A 20,248-nucleotide genomic window follows, 5' to 3' on the forward strand; every position below is an offset into this window, starting at 1 on the left:
GCAGGCCCTTTAGACACCAACCCAGCATGGTTGATCTAGAACCTCAATGAGACAAAAGTTTTATGTCTTCAGTTGAAAAAATAATTCTAGACATGCAGAGAAAACCCACACGGTCACAGGGAGATCATACAAACTCCGTACAGACAGGACCCGTAGTCAGGATCGAGCCTGGGTCTTTGGCGCTGTAAGGCAGAAATTCTACCGCTGCTCCACTGGGCCACCCCTAACTAAATTTAAATTCCACAGCCCAGTAAAGGTCTCCAGATTTCATTCAGGCCTCTAGATTATTAGTTTGATAACAACACCACTGTACCACCACCACACTCAATTTCATTGTCATCCACTTGTTCCTTCAGGTGGATTTAAAGGTTTCACCTGGAAACATAACTGAGAGGTAATAATGGCAGGAACTTTCAAACCTATAATTTTCCGCCTAATTAAGGTTAATCATTCTGGACCGTCAGTTGTTAAATTATCCAATGGGTTCAAACAGGCGATGTCCAAAATCCAAGGTAGACAAAAATGCTGGAGAATCTCAGCGGGTGAGGCAGCATCTATGGAGCGTTGGAAATAGACGATGTTTCGGGTCGAGACCCATCTTCAGGGTCTCGACCCGAAACCCGATTTTCCAGCATCTGCAGTTCCTTCTTAAACATGTCCAAAATCCAATGTATGTTTAAAAGCCGCATGCAGGCATCACCTTGCCTTGAAGAATAGTGGCATATGCTGAGTTTGGAACTGGGGCATGCAACCCCACTCCGAATAATCATTTAAAAAATTGAACAGAATGATGTCCAGGTGTATAAATATGTCTGCAGAATGTTAAGGGAGTACATGTGTGGCCCCCTCAAAAGTGAGGAAATATAAATAAATGCACATACCCTTGATGAAGAACAAATCTTTTTGAAGATGCTTAATGGTATGTTTTGGAAATGGGCAGTCAATAAGGGTTTTGTTATATTTAAGATAAATATATATATTGTAATTTTGCCTTTTGCTTTGAATCTTAGATGTTTGGTATTAACGGTGTCTTTCTCCTGTGTTTCTAGTGTGGAGCTGCAAAGTGCTACGCTTAATCTGGCTTCAAAATTAGTGACCCACCTTGTGCAGAAGAAGCAGGAGGTAATGGAAGCAAGGGATTCATTTATGTTAAACCGATATGTCTCTGGAGAGCGGTTTCTATAACTTTCTGGTATATGGCTCTGTTCTCGACAGAAATCCCTGGATTCCATAAGTGAGGAGCTCAAACAGTGGGTCCGTTTAGTTGTGCAGAGCTGTGAGGTGGAGGAGCAGACTGAAATCCGATTAACAGCTGCAAAAGTCCTCATTGATGCTGTCCCATCTCTGCTTGCCAACAAACAGCTTCATTTAGGTGGGTAAATACTTTGAGCTAAGTAGAAAAAGTAGGCAGGACATGTAATCTCTGCTGCTTTGTGAATAGACACTTGGATCCATCTACATTGCCATGTGATTTGTTTATATTCTTCCCCCAAGAGACGTTTGTCAATATATTATGCAGTAATTTCTGCTGGCTTTTTACAATGCATGCATTCTCATGTGGCCCCACTGAGGGGCCATTTAAAAAAATTAACATGGCTTATTGAACTATTGCCTCATTCTGCACAATGCCATCTCACCCTCAATCTTCTGGAAAATCATTGAACATCCATTACAAGGTATAGTCAAAATGCTGGAGTAACTCAGTGGGCCAGGCAGCATCTCACAGGCCCACAGAGGTCTGATGAAGGGTCTCGACCCAAAATGTCACCTATTCCTTTTCTCCAGAGATGCTGCCCGACCCGCTGAGTTACTCCAGCATTTTGTGCTGGAGTAACTCCAAAGCTTCATTGTAAACCAGCATCTGTAGTTGCTTCTTACACATTGAACATCCCATTACAATCTTGTTTTACCTATTTATTAAGGATAATTGAACTCAATTTTCAGATTTTCCTGAGGCAAAATATGATCCAAATCTCCATCAATGAGTTATTTCATTTCAAGCAACACCTCCGCCCCCTGTGACCACCCATTTCCCCTACCCTCCCAGTCACCCTGCCCCTCTACCCTCCCATCCCCGAGACCCCATTTCTCTTTTATCTCCCCTCTGTCCCCTCCCCCATCCCCTTCAACACATATTCCTCCTGGCAGATTCACAACATGGCACTACAGAATGAAACTTGCCATCTGAATTTGAAATCTGCAGAGATGGCTAATTTCAGAATTTGCAATAAGTCTTTCAATTTAAGACTTGAAAAAATCGTCCCGGTATGGTATTTCCATTTTAATCACTTCTCTCAGATTAAATATGAATCCAAGACCGTCTCCCACATCTGGGAAAAGACAGGCATTCCAAGGGGCTTAGGCACATAGGTCGGCTCAGTGACACGGCGGCAGAGTTGCAGCCTTACAGCGCCAGAGACCCTGGTTCGATCCTGACCTCGGGTACAGTCTGCTGTATTTGTACTTTCCCCCTGTGACCACATGGGTTTTCTCTGGGTGCTCTGGTCCTCCCCCCCCCCACATTCTCAAGACATGCAGGTTTGTAGTTTAATTGGCTTCTGTAAATTGTCCCCGATCGTTGGTCAGCGTAGACTCAGTGGGCCGAAGGACCTGTTTCCACACTGTATCTCTAAACTAAACTAAAGGTACTGTAATTGTGACTGCCATCAAGAAAGAAAGCAAATTTGATTGCAGTGATAGACCAGTCTCCCTATTGTCTCAACTGAGATACGGGATTGCCAATTAATCAGATTTTGACCAGATGTTGAGTTTGAGTAGACAATGCATGCTGTTTTAACTGTGGAGTTTGGAGTATTCTCTGGATTTGGAGCAGTATTATTTTGGGACTCGACCCGAAACGTCATCCAATCCTTCTATCCAGTGATGAGTTACTTGCTGAGTTACTCCAACATTTTGTGTCTATCTTCGGTTTAAACCAGCAACTGCAGTTCCTTCCTACACAGTATTACTTTGGATGTCTGTCATTGAGTGCACCTCCTTTGGTGTTGCAGATCTACTGGACACTTTAACACTGTGGAGATGTATTTTCACCCTTCTGCAAGATGAAGAGCAAGAGGTGAGAGACAAGACGACTGACGTCATACAGATGGTTCCGTTTTTTCTGACAGCTTGCAAGGAGAATGGTATGTTTGTTTCCTCAAAAGGGGCAGCTTATTATTTAAAAGTTCTTCATTTACACATAGAACATAAAACATAACAGCCACAGGAATAGGCCTTTTGAGCCGCAAGGCCCACGCCATATCAAGTGACTGGGTATTTAGGTTTCATTAACAAGTAGTAGACACTGAAGTGTAAGGTATATATCACAGAGCATCTGTTGTCTGTTCTTTGCCCTTCCCTTTCTTTCCGCATCTTGATGTTTTATTTCTTTCATTTTGTTCCTTTGAAGGGATCTTTACCAGCACCTAAAATTTGAAAGTAAAATGAGAGAAATTTATATAACCAGACAGATCCAGCTCCTTTCATATCTGACAATATGTTCGTTTAATTTGTGAAATTATCTTTATCAATATGCGCCTCCAGTTACTGAACCTGCAGTTCACGGTGCATTCACATTGCAGTTTGAACAATGCTTTATCTGGTGCTCAAAAGCAGACGGAAAATTGTCTGGATAGAAATTATTCTAATTTCTTCCGTTTAAGCAGGGTTTCTTTGTAAATAGCTTCAGGAGGGTAAAGGATGGATGAGTATAATTGAAGCAACGTTTTTAAAGCATGTCCTGAGAAAGGGTCAGAACCTTCAGTCTTCTCCCCTTTTAAATCAATCTGCTGCACATATTTTAAGAACGCTAAAACACTTTTAAGAGCGCACATTTGACTGTATTCAAGTCTTAACAGAGGAATTGACTGGTTTAACATTGTTAAAGTGTAGCAACAAGAGTAATTTCCAGCCTTACTAGATGTTTGTAAGTTTATTGTCTTACAGTGCAAACAAGAAACACTTTACAGCAGTCATTAAAATGCCCCAAAGTCACAAAATGTGGCTTGCAGGATAGACTAGTAACTGTGAAAGGTGAATCTGATGTTTACAGTCTGAAGTTTTGTTACAAGTGATGGTCCTTCCGAGGGGATCGCTGGTCGGCGCAGACACGGTGGGTCGAAGGGTAGTATCTCTAAACTAAACTAAACTAAGATGTTCACAAAATGCTGGAGTAACTCAGCGGGGCAGGCATCATCTTTGGATAGAAGGAATGGGTGACGTTTCAGGTCGAGACCCTTCTTCAGTCTCGACCTGAAATGTCACCCATTCCTTCTATCAATAGATGCTGCCTGTCCTGCTGAGTTACTCCAGCTTTTTGTGTCTATATTTGGTTTAAACCAGCATCTGCAGTTCCTTCCTGCACAATAGGTTACTTTAGATGTTGTGTTCTGACATGTAAAATAGATTAACTGAAGATCTGGTAGCTGAGGCCTCTTTCAGGAAATGTGATGCAACATGACAGAATTGTATAAGAAAGCAGGAAAATAACTTTGCTCAATCTGAAATCAGGGTCTAAAATCTGAAGAAATTACAAAGGCATGAGGGGTGGGCTGGCTATGGTAGACTGGAAAATAGCATTACAAGGTATGAGAATGATAGGGATGGTGCTCCAGCTGTGGCTAACAACAGATAGCATTAGATCAAAGGGAAAGACATAACATTGCCAAATAATTCCAATAAACCCCGGGAGTGGAAGATTTCACAATTCAGCAAAGCAGATAACACTGGTAACTGTGAAAGGTGAATCTGATGTTGACAGTCTGAGGTTTTGCTACAAGAGATGGTCTTTGCCAGGGACATCAGGTGGATCACCGCATTAAACATAAACCTGAAAGCTGTATTTTAAGAGCATGTGACATGCAAAAAATCCAAAGGTCTAAAAATCACAGTTACAAATCATAACATCCAAAAGCTGGAAATCTCATTATCATTTTTACAAACTATATCTCTGCTATGCCTTATTAAAAAAATTAAAACGCATAAGATATTTCTTAATATTATAACAATAATGCTCAAATAACTAGTTAATGTTGTTTGCACAATGTCTACCGTGTCACTAAAATAAACCAGCAGTTACTTGTTGTAATTGAAAAGATATGTTTTTCAAAAGTTGCATGTTGATACTCAGACTAGTATCCAGGAAACTGGACATTGGTTCCAAAGAAATTAGTTTCAATCCCACCATTGTAATAGAGGAATAGATATTCAAAGGCCTAAATACATCTGGTATAGGAAGGTTGAGTGCCCATGAAATTGCTGGATTGTCATATGAATCCATCTGGTTCCCCATTGTCCCATAAGAAATGATGTCCATCATTCTCACCAGGTTTTTGCCAACATGTGATCCATGTATGAAGATTCTGAGTCAACATCTTATTTTTTCAGCATAGAAACATAGAAAATAGGTGCAGGAGTAGACCATTCGGCCTTTCGAGCCAGCACCGCCATTCAATCTGATCATGGCTGATCATCCAAAATCTGTACCCCGTTTCTGCTTTCTCCCCATATCCCTTTATTCCGTTAGACCTCAGAGCTATATCTATCCAGCCCTCAAGAGCTATATCTAACGTAATGAATAGGACAAGTTTAGAGGGCTATGAGCTAAGCGTGGGCAGGTGGGACTAGTATAGATGGGGCATGTTGGTCGGCACGGGCAAGTTGGGCCGAAGGGCCTGTTTCCATGCTGTGCAACTCTCTTATTTTCTTTTGTGTTTCTCTTTTGTCGCTCTTTTCGCCATTTTTTGTGGTTCTGCCCTCAATCCAGTTCTATTACGTTCTTATGTGATTACAACACCACTTAGTCTCCCATGTCCAGGAGAATTCAAGTGAAATCCAAGGGCATTATTGAACCCGCACTCATTGTATCCTTCTGAAGATCCATTAATGCATCCCCTCTGACCAATGTCTCCTTCCTGAGGGGAAGAAAGGCAAACATACACAGCATTCAGGACCACCTTCCAATGGGGCATGACCATGGCAATACCATGATGACCACTTGCCATATCTCAGGATCCACCTTTTAGCAAATACAGGTGTTGATCATGAAATGCACAACATCTTCATTACCTGCGGCTGACCACAAAAAAGTTGCGGTTAGGATCATGAGCTGAAACTGGCACAAAACTCACATTCCACCAGTCAGCACTTCAGCTTCTAAGAAAGTAGCAATGATAGTGCCCTTCTTCATGATCACATCTACATACTGGGCAGGTTATCTGAGATGTTAACATTCCACAACCTGTTTGGATGTTGTAATCGAGAGCTTTATTTACTTGGAAAATTGCATGTACGAAGCTGAATGAAAGTAAAAGTGACTAATTGGACAGAGCAGAATCTATAAAACATTAATCAAGTTGAATTAGACATTCCAATTGCACCATTTTCTGTTTGCTTCTTTCCTGTACCCCAATTCTAGAATTGCATGCTAAATAACCCTGAATGATGGTGCACTGCTCATCCATGTGTATGCATTGGAACCCAACCAGAACAAATGTCAATGGTACTGCAAACTTGAGTTAGATGTGAGTCATTGTGGAATTGTAAATGATTTAAAGCCTGCAGTTTGCAATGAGCATTTGTACCGAGCGATGGGCCAGGCAGAAATAAATTTGTAAGATTTAGGCAGGTACAGTGTCCTCCATAATTTTTGGGACATTTATTTGCCTCTGTACTCCACATTTTGAGATTTGTAATAGAAAAAAATCACATGTGGTTAAAGTGCACGTTGTCAGATTTTAGTAAAGGCCATTTTTATACATTTTGGTTTCACCATATAACAATTACAGCAGTGTTTATACATAGTCCCCCCCATTTCAGGGCATCATAATGTTTGGGACACAACAATGTCATGTAAATGAGAGTAGTCATGTTTAGTATTTTGTTGCATATCCTTTGCATGCAATGACTGCTTGAAATCTGCAATTCATGGACATCACCAGTTGCTGTTGCTCCAAACATTATGGAGGGCACTGTATTAAATTTTGAAATGGCTGTAATTTAATACAAAAACCAACTAGCAGCTGCTTGATTAATTAAATATGCTGGACCTACAATGAATTGCAATAATGGAGACCAGTTAACATTGCCTATATTTACTACAGATTTTCATAAAACATCATCCATCAAATTTCATGTATCAGTGAAACCGGCAAGTTAAATGAATCATTGTGTGCATATTTATCATGGAATCCATGATTCCTGAAGGCTGTCTGTGTGTTGGCGTGACCTTGGTGTAAATTGTAATGGGTTCTGTTTTATGTTTGTTTTCCACGCTCTCTTGTTCTAACATCATTTCTCAGCTTACTGCAAAGGGCAAGTTGTTCATAGAGTTCCTCGTCATCAAGACCATGTCCAAAGGTTCAGCAAGTTCTTCCTTGTCCTCTTCCAACAACAACAGCAACTTTTTCCATTTATACAACACCTTTAACACAGCAAAAGGACACAAAGTGCTGGAGTATTCAGCGGGTCAGGCAGCATCTCCTGAACATGGATAGGTGATGTTTTGGGTCAAGACCCTTCTTCTTTAACATCACAAAAACATCACAAGAAGCTTCATGGGAGAATTATCAAATAAATATGTATTTGACACCAGGCTCTGTGATGATACAAGGGCAGATGACTAAAGATTTCACCAAAGAGGTAGATTTTAAGTTCATAAGTTATGGGAGCAGAATTAGGCCATTCGGTCCATCAAGTCTACAGTGCCATTCAATAATGGCTGATCTATTTTTCCCTCTCAACCCCATTCTCCTGCCTTCTCCTCATAGACCCCTGACACCCGTAATTCAAAAGAAAGAAGTAGAGGGATTTATAGAGGGATTTCCAGATTTGAGAGCATTGGCTACTAAAGACAGAACAGCAGTGGAACAGTTGTACTAAAGTCAGTGATGCACAAGGAGGAAAATACGTTTCTCATCCTAGCGTTGAACACGTGTCAGCGCTGTTTCTCTTCCACCTTTGTGAAGCCTCACCAAGCATTTCTTGTTGGTGAGGTTGGCTGCTGTATCAGCTGACCCACACAAATTAGGCATCCAATCTGCATGAATAGTGATTAAATAATGGTACTTTCCTTGTCTTTACTTGGGGTGATTCTCACTCCCTCTTGTTTAGGGGTAAATGCTCATAAGATTGGCTTGTGAATCGAGTATAATTTAGCATCAGCAAAAATGTAGGTAAAACTTCTGAGTTCTGCCTCACTCCTGCATTGTTTCAACAGTGAGCCCTTCCTTTTAGGATTAGGTGTATTATTGTTGCATGGACTGAGGTACAGTGAAAAGCTTTGCCTTGCATGCAGGCAAACAGATCAGATATTCTATACATTGTATATCTGATGTGATCTTAAACCTAAACCTATACAATCAAGGAAGATGGAAGATGTACTAACGAGAGGGTTACAAGAATGCGAACAGTGGAACTGGTAGGACCACGAGAGTAGTGGAGGGGTGGGAGAGGGGGAGGGAATGCAGAAGTTACTTGAAATTAGGGAAATCAACGTTCATACGCTAGGTTGTAACCTACCCAAGAGAAATATGAGGTGCTGTTCCTCCAATTTGATTGTGACCTCATTGGTAAAACCTCTTTTCGCTTTGATTCTTGTTAGTCTTCCATGTCTACTCTGTTGTTTCCATGAGTAAATATTGTTGCACTATTGCATAATTAAAGAAGGAATGCTAGAAACTGCGCACTTTTTCAACACTATTATGGGAACAGTATCTTGATGACAAAATGTGTGCTTCAGATTATTTCTTTATTCAGACGATGTTTTCTCTGTATGGGTACACTTACAGAAATCTGCCCACCTCCGTACATATACTTCTTGTGAATCATTCCTAGCCATGCAGGAAGTTAACAGATGCATCGGTTTCTGGCAGAAAATATGAATTAGGATTGGAAATCTTAGTTCTTCATCTTTACAAGGATATTGCCAGGACTTGAGGGCCTGAGCTATAGACAGAGGTTCAGCAGGTTAGGACTCTATTCCTTGGAGCGCAGGAGGATGAGGGGTGAGCTTATCGAGATGTATAATATCATGAGAGCAATAGATCCGGTAAACGCTTGCCCAAAGTAGGAGAATCAGGAACCATAGGACATACAGTAGGTTTAAGGTGATGGGGGAAAGATTTAATAGGAACCTGAAGAATAACTATTTCACTCAAAGGGTGGCAATGTTTAAAAGACATGTTGATGATACCTTAATGTCACATGTACCTAGTTATAGTGAAATTCTAAAAACAGTTACACAGGTACATGGATAGGACATGTTTCAAGGGATATGGGCCAAATGTAGGCAGGTGGGACGTGCAGATGGGAACTCTTGTCTGGTGTGGGCAAGTTTGGCCAAAGGGTCTGTTTCCACTCCGTAAGACTCTATGACTATCTCAATGGGCACTGCTCCAGTCCAATTAGGTAAATTATGATATCCATCTAACTTTAGTTTGAGACTAGACTAAGTGGGACCCGTTGGGTTCCAGTCACACGGGAGGCCTGGTCCCCCCAACGCAACCCATTCCCCAACGCAATATTCCACCACTCACCTGTACCCCCAACGCAACCCATTCCCCCAATGCAATATTCCACCACTCACCAATAGCCCCAAACTGCGCAGGAATGGCTTATTTCCCCTCATACCCCAGCAGTCCCTGTGTGGGGGCGGGGCGGGGCGGAGGGTTGTGGGGGGAGGAGAGGTGTGGGAGGGCGGGTTGTGGGGGGAATGGGTGTGTGGGCGGGGGGGGGGGGGGTTTGGGGGAAGGGGGGTGTGTGGGGAGAAAGGGGTGTGGGGGAAAAGGGATGTGTGGGCGGGGGGGTTGTGGGGGGCAGAGAGCTCAGAGAAAAGACGGGGGAACAGCCATGGGGGATATGGGCGTATCACGGGGGAAGGGGGACAGGCACTTCCGTAATCAGCGAGATCTCTGCACTCACCGGAAATTACGCAATCAGCGTGACCTGTCCACTAAGCGGAAGTCACAAAATGAGCGGGACTTTTGAACCAAACACAGTCGGACCTAATAAAGCATTTATTCCTTCCAAACACAGTCGGATCTAATAAAGCATTGCAGTTTCAAGCACAGGCAGGACCGCAGGCCAAATAACTCATGACATTGTCATTAAGGGCTAACAAATCATTTATTGCAAGTACATTGCAGACCCACAGTTGAGTTGATTCACAGCTTAGAATGAGAGTTGTGGCCTCTCCCTCGCGATCTTGCAGAGTGACTGAGTCACGTCCAGACATCCGGGGTTTTGTAGTCCTGCCCTGCCCCCCCGGAAGGGGTGTTACCTTCATCGCGGTGATTGACAGGCGAGACGATTTCAAGGTTTTTTAAACACTCATAACTTTTTTTTTTTTCTTCGATGGGAAAAATCCTCAGGGCCTGCTCAGCAGAGGAGGACTTGTGAGTAAGATGGCCAGAAATCATAGCGATATATGGTAGCGTTTTTTCTAAAATCAATATACAGCGCAGACAGGAGGTGGTCATGATGAGACTTTTAATTATATAGATAGATAGATTCATCTACTTGTTCCCATTTCTGCTCTTTCTTTCTCCAAGTTAATTATCATTGCGCCATACATTCCCACAGATGTAACCAAACCGGAAAATTTAAGTTTAACTCCATCTACTGTACAGAATTTGGACGTTCTCCGTGTGGCCGCATGGGATTTCTCCGGGTGCACCAGTTCCTCCCACATTCCAGAGATGTACAGGTTTTTAGGTTAATTGGCTTTGGTAAAAATAGTAAAATTGTCCCTAGTGTGTAGGACAGTGTTAGTGTACGGTGCGGTTGCTGGTTGGCACAGCCGGTGGGCCGAAGGGCCTGTTTCGAGGCTCTAGCTCTAAAGTCTGAAAGTCTAACCTCCAGGCTCTTATTCAAGATTTGAATGATTTAACATTATATAGTTATAGAGTCATGCAGCAAGGAAGCAGATCCCTTGGCCAAAATTGTCCATGCGACCAAGATACCCCATCTAAGCTACCCCTTTGGCCCATATTCTTCTAAATGTTTTGTATCAATGTACCTGTCCAAGTGTCTTTGAAATGCTGTTATAGTACCTGCCTCAACGTTCCATTCACCTACTACTCACTAAATGAATAAATTGCCCCTCAGATTCCTATTAATTCTTTCTCTTCTCACCTTAACCCTATGTCTTCCGGTTCTTGATTCCCCTACTTTGGATAAAACGCTCTGTACATTCCAGTTCTGGAGAGTCTTGAGTTTCTTAAGCAATGTTTTCCAAATATGTTGTGCATGTACTGTATACACGGATAGCTCGACCTGTGAAAAGATTTATAATCTAATCCTTGCATTGAAATACAAAATTATTACTCTTGGATTATTTAATTATAATATAACCTCTGTTAAATTAGTGTGCCCCTAAGTAGCAGATTATTCTCTTGATGTTTTTATCCTCTTTCTCTGGCTAAACATCTCATAATGTTTATTTGCCACTTCATTAACTTAATCATAACTTTCTGAAGACTTGATAAAAGATTTGTTTCCTGCTCTTGATTTATTTTTTAAATATGAAAACAGAAAATGCTCCATTCTTTTCACAGATGCTCGATGACCTGTGGGTTATTTCTAGCATTTTAAACTCTTTTAAATTTCAGATTTCCAGCATCTGCAGTTTTTTGTTTTTTTTCGTTTACTGATTTATTTTGTGGTTTATTGAGATGAAAGCCCTAGCTGTCAATATTTCTGCATCAATGAACATGGTCTTGTGATCTCATTAAGATCCAGCTCATTATTTCGTCAGTAAGTGTGTACGTGACTTCCTCTTGCTATGTACCAGAACCTTGGAAAGAAAATTAAAATGCAGCCTGACATTTCTGGGCATGTGATTGCAACCAAATCCTTAATAGCTGAATGCCAAATATATCCTGTTTTCTGATGTGAAGCAAGTAAATAAAGATCAAAGTGCAAACTGATTTTTTTTAAATCAAAAACATGTAAAAGTATTATAACCTACACTTTGCTCAGATGTCGGTGTGTTTTAGTTTAAATTCACACCTTTATTTATTTTTTAATGTTGTGACACGTCCACATATTTTTTTCTCCAGATGTTGCAATCAGAGACTTCTGGAGTGTTTCATTAACTCACCAACTGCCGGGTTCTTTAGCAAAACCTTCCAAACCTATTTTTCACGGTATTTTATTTTAGATGAGAATAGAGTCGTGTGATGGCAGTATTGCCCCAAGATCACTCGGATTCAATGATATTACCTCTCACCACTTCCTTCAGTGTGCCACAGAACTTATTTGTAGATGCTAAATTACTTGTCAAATGTAACTGTAATAAGTCACATGTTGTCAAAGATTAAAATAGTATCTATGAAAGGAGATTGCAGGAAAGCGCAAAATTATTTGTTTCAGATTCAAGAACGATAACTTAATTTCTGAACGATGGGAAAACTGAGGTTATTTGAATAAAGGACATTTGGAGGTTCAAGCTCCGAATCTCTGGAAACTAAATGCCAAAAAGTATTTGCTAAAACTGCCAGATAATTGGCCCTTATTTTAAAAGAATTTAATAGAAAAGGGGGTTTCAGCTGTTCAGAAATCCGATGAGACTTAAGGTAGTTGTTTAGTTTAGTTTAGAGATACAGCGCGGAAACAGGCCCTTCGGCCCCCCGAGTGTGCAGCGACCAGCGATTCCCGTACACTAACACCATCCTACACACACGAGGGACAATTTACAATTATGTCAAGCCAATTAGCCTACAAACCTCTACGTCTTTCGAGTGTGGGAGGAAACCGAAGATCTCGGAGAAAACCCACGCAGGTCACGGGGAGAACGTACAAACTCCGTACAGATGGCACCCGTAGTCGGGATCGAACCCGGGTCTCAGGTGCTGCAAGCGCCGTAAGGCAGCAACTCGACCGCTGCGCCACCGTGCCGCCCCATTCCTGTGTGATCCATTCTGTTCTGGAATAGTCCATCTCCTGAAGGATATATTGGCTTTTAGCAAAGGTGCAGTTACGGATTTGCAAGAACAGGGCAAAAAGGGTTGCATAAAGTGGACGGGTGGATTCCCCACAGATGTAAGTAGAAATTACTTCCTTTAATAGGTGTGTCCAGGCTTGTGGGATATGACTGGCATGTATGTCTACTACAGCTAGTTGCAACTTGACTTTGTGGAACTTCTTACACCATACAACTGTCGTTTTATTTTCTCAGATTTTGTCCGGCATCTTCCAAAAATTATTCATCCATTTTATGGAGAACGTAACTCTGTGAAATGGATATAATCTTAGACTGATTTAATGTGCAAACTCACCAATGGAAACCAAACAAAGACGTCTGCCAGCTGCAAAGAACAGTAGCTTTTAGCAAAGCTTGTATAGGGTGATGACCAGAACAAAAAAAAGAATGACGTTTGGATAATCTGTGCCCACTGCTTGGGAACCTTGGGTACTGTTAAAAGTATAGAAAATTGCCATCAACAGTGATCCTATTCACTCGACCTGAAAGGCCACCTATCCATGTTCTCCAGAGGTGCTGCCTGACCCGCTGATTTGCTCCTCACTTTGTGTCCTTTTGTTCACTTGTGACTCAAGTTGCATCAGTCGCTACAATTGAGGAAGCGTTAACGCTGAAGGCTCATGGGCTTCTTTTTCAGGCGCCTGCCGGCGACTGTCAAGTTGGACCATTGTGGGCTCCTTGGCCAACGGTGCTGGCTCTGATGGTTCTGTATATTTTCATTGCTCTAGTTTACCATTTATCCGACTCTCAGTCTGATGAAGGATTCCGACCTGAAGCGTCACCCATTTCTTCTTTCCAGAGATGCTGTCTGTCCCGTTGAGTTACTCCAGCATTTTTTCTCTCTCTGTAGTTCCTTCTTGCACATTACATGTGGTGAAACATTACCTCCACTGCCTGGGCTGCTCTATTGGAGTTCTACATTCCTACACAGAGTAGCTGTCCAGAATTGTAACAGTCGGGCACAATCTCGCCACTATGATTAGTACGGGTTATGGGTAGAAGGCAGCAGAATGGGGTTAGGAGAGATAGATCAGCCATGATTGAATGGCGGAGTAGACTTGATGGGCCGAATGGCCTAATTCTGCTCTTATCACATGACCTTATGAGGATGTAGCATTTGTCACCAGCTGCACAGCAAGCAGAATCAAGGACAGGAAGATGAAACAGAGAATGAAGAGAAACGGGGACCCATGAAAAATGAATCCATACAATTCTGACAATCAACAGTTTTTGGTTTAGATGGCAACAGTTTTTGGTTTTAGGAAAGACTGATAAAATCTATGTCTTCTCACTACATGGACCCCTTAAGTACAGAGCATATGTCTTTGTAACCCCCAGGATATCACTGGTTGAATTGTACAACCACCATTAACATGACAAGCTGCCTCCAATCTACTGAATGGGCAAGAATTAATCATCCACTGTAATCCACATGCGCATTCTAAAGAGCTATCACATTTAGCCCCCAAAGATGTTTAAAATCATATTAAATGTGTTTTCCATTGTTTGAAAATATAGTGAAAGTACGGAGCAAGTCAGAAAGTGTTTAAACTTATTAAAACATGGTTCCGTTGAACAATGACCTCAGCAAAGAATGAGTTAGAAATATTGTCTCAAACAAGCCTGCAACTCTAAGGAGAAACTTACACCAAATAGCTGAAACTGATTAATGGCCCTCCTAATTTAGATCCACACAAAGGTGCATTGTTTGAACCTCAGTGTTACTGGTGACCCTTTTGTATCAGTAAGGTGCGAAATTGTGCAATTGGTGTATTGTTGTTGGTGTGTGGTGTGTGCAAGGACGAAACTGAAGCAAGAATATTAATTAAGGTTCTTTATTGAAGAAAGTAATTGAGTTAGTGATCCTTGGCTCTTCCAAGTCTAGACCTATTCAACTGTCCAGGAAAGGGGCTAAATTCGTTTAAATGGTTCATTTAAAAAGTTTGCCGGTTTACCTTAGCAAAACTACTTTCTTTCTGAAGCACAAATGTTTACCCATTAATTGGGAAATGCATTGTTCTGAGCCCTGAATTACTGTGGCCTTTGGTCCACCCGCCAGGCAGTCGATGAAGCATTTCTCATGCTTTGCCCACACTGAGGGAACAAAACACTTTGACAGTAAATATAGTGATTGACCTGTTACCCGGGGAATTCTGCAAAATGTACAGCAATGGAAAAAGAATATGATTTTCAGTAAGCATTTGGGACAGGCCTTTGCGCACCACATTGCTCTCTGAGGGAACACGACTTAACTTTGCACATCTTTTCAAAGCATTTCATTTTTTTTTAATATAATGAATGATGAATTCATTTGCATATATTACTAGCAGAAACAAGGAATTGCAGGCAGCATCTGGAGAACATGGAAAGATGATGTTTCAGGTCAACACACCATCAGAGTTTACTAGACTAATTTACCATGTCTTTGCTGATCACTTAGCTTGTATCCTCCTGAATCCTATCCCCTTCCTTTTCTCAGTTCGCACAGCCATCAAGCTATGTGTCGTGAGCATATTTGTATCGCTCATAATTTCATACGATATAGGAGCAGAATTAGGCCATTCAGCCCATCGTCACTCTACCACCATTCAATCATTGCCAATCTATCCTTCCCTCTCAACCCCATTCACCTGCCTTCTCCCCATAAACCCTAACATCTGTTCTAATCAAGAATCTGTCAATTTCCATCTTAAAAATATCAATTGACGACCACCACAGCCTATGTGGGAATGAATTCCACAGATTCACCACCCTCTGACTAAAGAAATCTTTATCTCTCCTATTTTCTATGTTTCTATAAAGGCACCAACACTTATCCATAGTAGGTCCTTTTATTCTGTGGCAAAGGCCTCTGGTCCTAAACTCTCACACTAGTGGAAATATCCTCTCCATATCCGCTCTATCCAGACCTTATTCGTCCAAATCATTGATATGGATTGTGAACAACTAGGGCCCCAACTGCGATCCCTTCTGGCCCCCTCTGGTTACAGCTCACCAGCTCTAAAATGACACGTTTACTCCGGGCATGTTTACTCCTACCCTTTGTTTAGGGACCAGTCTTTAGTCCCATGTGCTCTAATGTTGTTTAATTATCTCCCAGATGGGATCTTTTCAAAGGTCTTCTGGAAATCTAAAGACACCACGTCACCATGTTCACTTTATCTATTCTTGAAATTACAGCTTCCAATGCATTTGACAACAAAAAAAATTCCCTGCGATAAAACGATATTGATTTTTGCAATTTTTTCCAAATGCCCACTTCAAGTTCAAGTTGAGGTTATTGTCAGATGTATGATGAGGCAGAAGTACAAAGAAAAATCTTGCCTGCAAGACACATAGACTCAGACAAACGCACAGATAGACATATAGACTCAGACAAACGCACAGACAGACACATAGACTCAGACAAACGCAGATAGACACATAGACTCAGACAAACGCACAGACAGACACATTGACTCAGACAAACTAGAGATAAATTATAATAAATCATACACAAAATTCAGAAAGAAAGAAGACTGTACAAAAAAAACAAGTCAATAATTCTAGTCAAGAGTGTTTCATTGTCATATGTCCCAAACAGAACAATGAAATTCTTACTTGCAGCAGCACAACTGAATATGTAAACATAGTACTCCGTAAACAATATAATAAACAAAAAAAGTTAAGTATACACACACAACATAAAACAAACAAACAATAATAGTTCAAAAAGACAAAATCAATGTCCCCAAGTCAAGTCTATGTAGTTTATAGCTTATTTGGATATGTAGTGCAACCGCATAATTAGTAAAAATAAGTCCTTAGTAGCGCAAAAGGTGGTCCATAGTATTCCATTGTTAAGGTAGGATTAAAGTTGTCTAGGTTGGTTCAAGAACCTGATGGGGGTTGTGGGAAGTAGCTGTTCCTAAACCTGGTGGTGTCAGACTTCAGGGTTCTGTACCTCTTGCCCGATGGGAACAATGAGAAGAGGCATGGCCTGCATGGTGGGGATCTGTGATGATTGATGTCACCTTCTTGAAGCAATACCTAATGTAGATGCTTTCAATGGTGGAAAGGGCTTTTTTTGTAATGGACCAGATAGTGTTCATCACTTCCTTCAGCCTCTTGTGTTCCTCTGAGTTGCAATTGTCATAATTATTTCCTTAATAATAGACTCCAGCATTTCCCCTGCAACTGATGTCAGGCTTGCTCATTTATAGTTCCCTGTTTTCATTCTTCCCCATATCTTAAATAATGGGAATATAGTGCATCCACTGACAACGATGGCATTCACTGTATAGCCACAGCTTCCAACAACTAGAGAGCGGTCCTGAGCTACTATTGGGACCCTCAGACTATTTTTTGGAGTAGACAATCCCCATCAGTCTGAAGAAGGGTTTCGGCCCGAAACGTTGCCTATTTCCTTCGCTCCATAGATGCTGCTGCACCCGCTGAGTTTCTCCAGCATTTTTGTGTACCTTATTTTTTATTGGACTTTACTGGACTTTTTCTTGCACTAAACATTATTCCCTTTATCATGCATCTGTGGATAGCTCAATTGTAATCATGTTTAGTCTTTCCATTGACATGTTAGCACGCAACAAAAGCTGGACACTGTACCTCAGTACATGTTACAACAAACTGAACTTCAACAATAAAAAATGCTTGCTTGCAGGATATCGACACCTGGGGTATATCTGTATCATTAATTTCTCCAACATTAATGTTATTTTTAGCTAATATTTGTTTCTTTGGCCACCTCCTTTACTCCAGACTTGCAGCCCTCTGCCATTTCTGGAAGTTTTCTGTGTCCTCCATGAAAGTAGACACAAAATATTTATTTAATTTCTCTGCCCTTTTCCTATTTCCTGTATCTCAGAATGTATGGGTCTCACATAAACGTTTACTAATCTTGTCCTTATATATGGAAGCTCTGACCAATGCACTTCATGTTTCCCGCTGGCCTTTGTCTCCTTATCAATGCCTTGGTCTTGCTTTGCTGAATTCTGAAATCTTCCAACCCCAGGATTTATTGTGTTTTTTTTACTGTTACGTCTTTCCTTTTGCTATCTAAAGTTCCTGTTGTTAGCCACAACTGGCGAAACATCCCTGTCATTCTCATACCTTTTAATGCTATTTCCCAGTCTACCATCATCGCCAGCCCACCCCTCATGCCTTTGTAATTTGTTCAGATTCGACACCCTGATTTCAGATTGAGCAAAGTCATTTTCCCTTTTTCATATAAAATTCTGTCATGTTGCATCAAATTTCCTGAAAGAGTCCTCAGCTACCAGATCTGCAGTTAATCTATTTCACATGTCACAACAGGACATCTAAGGTAGCCTATTGTTTGGAAGGAACTGCAGATGCTGGTTTAAACCGAAGATAGACACAAAAAGCTGGAGTAACTCAGCAGGACAGGCAGCATCTCTGGAGAAAAGAAATGGGTGACGTTTCGGGACTGATGAACGGTCTCAACCCAAAATGTCACCCATCCTTTCTCTCCAGCGATGCTGCCTGTCCCGCTGTTACTACAGATTTTTGTGTCTATCCAAAGTAGTCTATTTCTTGTTGGTGCTTCAGTGCCTCTCCTGTCAAGCAATCTTACAAAGATAGACACAAAGGGCTGGAGTAAATCAATGAGTCAGGCAGCATCACTGGAGAAAAAGGATGGGTGATGTTTCAGGTCCGGACCCCTCTTCAGGCTGAAAGTAGGGGGTGGGGGCGGGGGGAGTAACTCAGCGGGTCAGACAGCATCTCTGGAGAGAAGAAAAAGGCGACGTTTTGGGTCGAGACTCTTCCTCGAGTCTGAGCCTTTGAGCATCTTTTCTCCAGAGATGCTGCCTGACCAGCTGAGTTGCTCCAGCATTTTGTGTCTATTTTCAGTGTAAACTGGTATCTGCAGTTCCTCCTTACACGTTGGCTCTAAATGCTTCTCCTTTTCCACTAAAACTTAGAAATAGTGCTGATTGATCTTTACATTAGCCCACCACAAACCTTTGGCATAGTGCTGAATTGCATGTCCTTCTGCAAGCTCATTCTGTGATATGATGTAACATCTCACCCAGTCTCTGCATTCTGCCTCATTACCTTCCACATCGCAAGTATTATCGTCATTAGCAGAAACCACTGAAATGCAGCTTTTGCATGGCTATGAGTAGCTTGCTTTCTGGACGAAAGCTTTCAAACTTTCTCGTTCCAAGCACACACATGGTGTGATAATCACAGGAGTAAATTGGGACAGTTTGTTTTATGGGAAAGATGTGGAAGAGAAATGGAGGACATTTAAAGGTGAAATTTTAAGAGTACAGAATCTTTATGTCCCTGTTCGGTTGAAAGGAAATAGTAAAAATTGGAAAGAGCCATGGTTTTCAAGGGAAATTGGACACTTGGTTCGGAAAAAGAGAGAGATCTACAATAATTATAGGCAGCATGGAGTAAATGAGGTGCTTGAGGAGTATAAAGAATGTAAAAAGAATCTTAAGAAATAAATTAGAAAAGCTAAAAGAAGATATGAGGTTGCTTTGGCAAATAAGGTGAAAGTAAATCCAAAGGGTTTCTACAGCTATATTAATAGCAAAAGGATAACGAGGGATAAAATTGGTCCATTAGAGAGTCAGAGTGGACAGCTATCTGCAGAGCCAAAAGAGATGGGGGAGGTATTGAACAATTTATTTTCTTCGGTATTCACCAAGGAGAAGGATATTGAATTATGTGAGGTAAGGGAAACAAGTAGAGTAGCTATGGAAACTATGAGATTCAAAGAAGAGGAAGTACTGACACTTTTGAGAAATATAAAAGTGGATAAGTCTCCAGGTCCGGACAGGATATTCCCTAGGACATTGAGGGAAGTTAGTGTAGAAATAGCAGGGGTATGACAGAAATATTTCAAATGTCATTAGAAACGGGAATAGTGCCGGTGGATTGGCGTACTGCGCATGTTGTTCCATTGTTTAAAAAGGGGTCTAAGAGTAAACCTAGCAATTATAGACCTGTTAGTTTGACGTCAGTGGTGGGCAAATTAATGGAAAGGATACTTAGAGATAATATATATAAGCATCTGGATAAACAGGGTCTGATTAGGAACAGTCAACATGGATTTGTGCCTGGAAGGTCATGTTTGACTAATCTTCTTGAATTTTTTGAAGAGGTTACTCGGGAAATTGATGAGGGTAAAGCAGTGGATGTTGTATATATGGACTTCAGTAAGGCCTTTGACAAGGTTCCTCACGGAAGGTTGGTTAAGAAGGTTCAATTGTTGGGTATTAATGGTGGAGTAGCAAGATG

At 41.3% G+C, this 20,248-nt stretch overlaps 1 protein-coding gene and 1 long non-coding RNA gene across 3 annotated transcripts in view; both read left to right on the forward strand.

Moving 5' to 3' along the window:
- Positions 1-20,248, forward strand: part of thada (THADA armadillo repeat containing) — a 350,054-nt gene that overhangs the window by 295,925 nt on the left and 33,881 nt on the right. For both annotated transcript variants that reach the window (XM_033025547.1, XM_033025548.1), the window contains 3 exons: positions 1,050-1,122; positions 1,216-1,372; positions 3,012-3,143. In XM_033025547.1, coding sequence (XP_032881438.1) covers positions 1,050-1,122; positions 1,216-1,372; positions 3,012-3,143 — 362 coding nt within the window. The remainder of the gene's footprint in view (positions 1-1,049; positions 1,123-1,215; positions 1,373-3,011; positions 3,144-20,248) is intronic.
- LOC116976060 lies at positions 10,797-19,133 on the forward strand. The gene is made up of 3 exons (XR_004412862.1): positions 10,797-10,844; positions 18,631-18,635; positions 19,123-19,133. It is a non-coding gene; the product is annotated as an uncharacterized LOC116976060 (long non-coding RNA).

This window comes from Amblyraja radiata, chromosome 8, assembly GCF_010909765.2.
Source record: "Amblyraja radiata isolate CabotCenter1 chromosome 8, sAmbRad1.1.pri, whole genome shotgun sequence".
NCBI lineage: Eukaryota > Metazoa > Chordata > Chondrichthyes > Rajiformes > Rajidae > Amblyraja > Amblyraja radiata.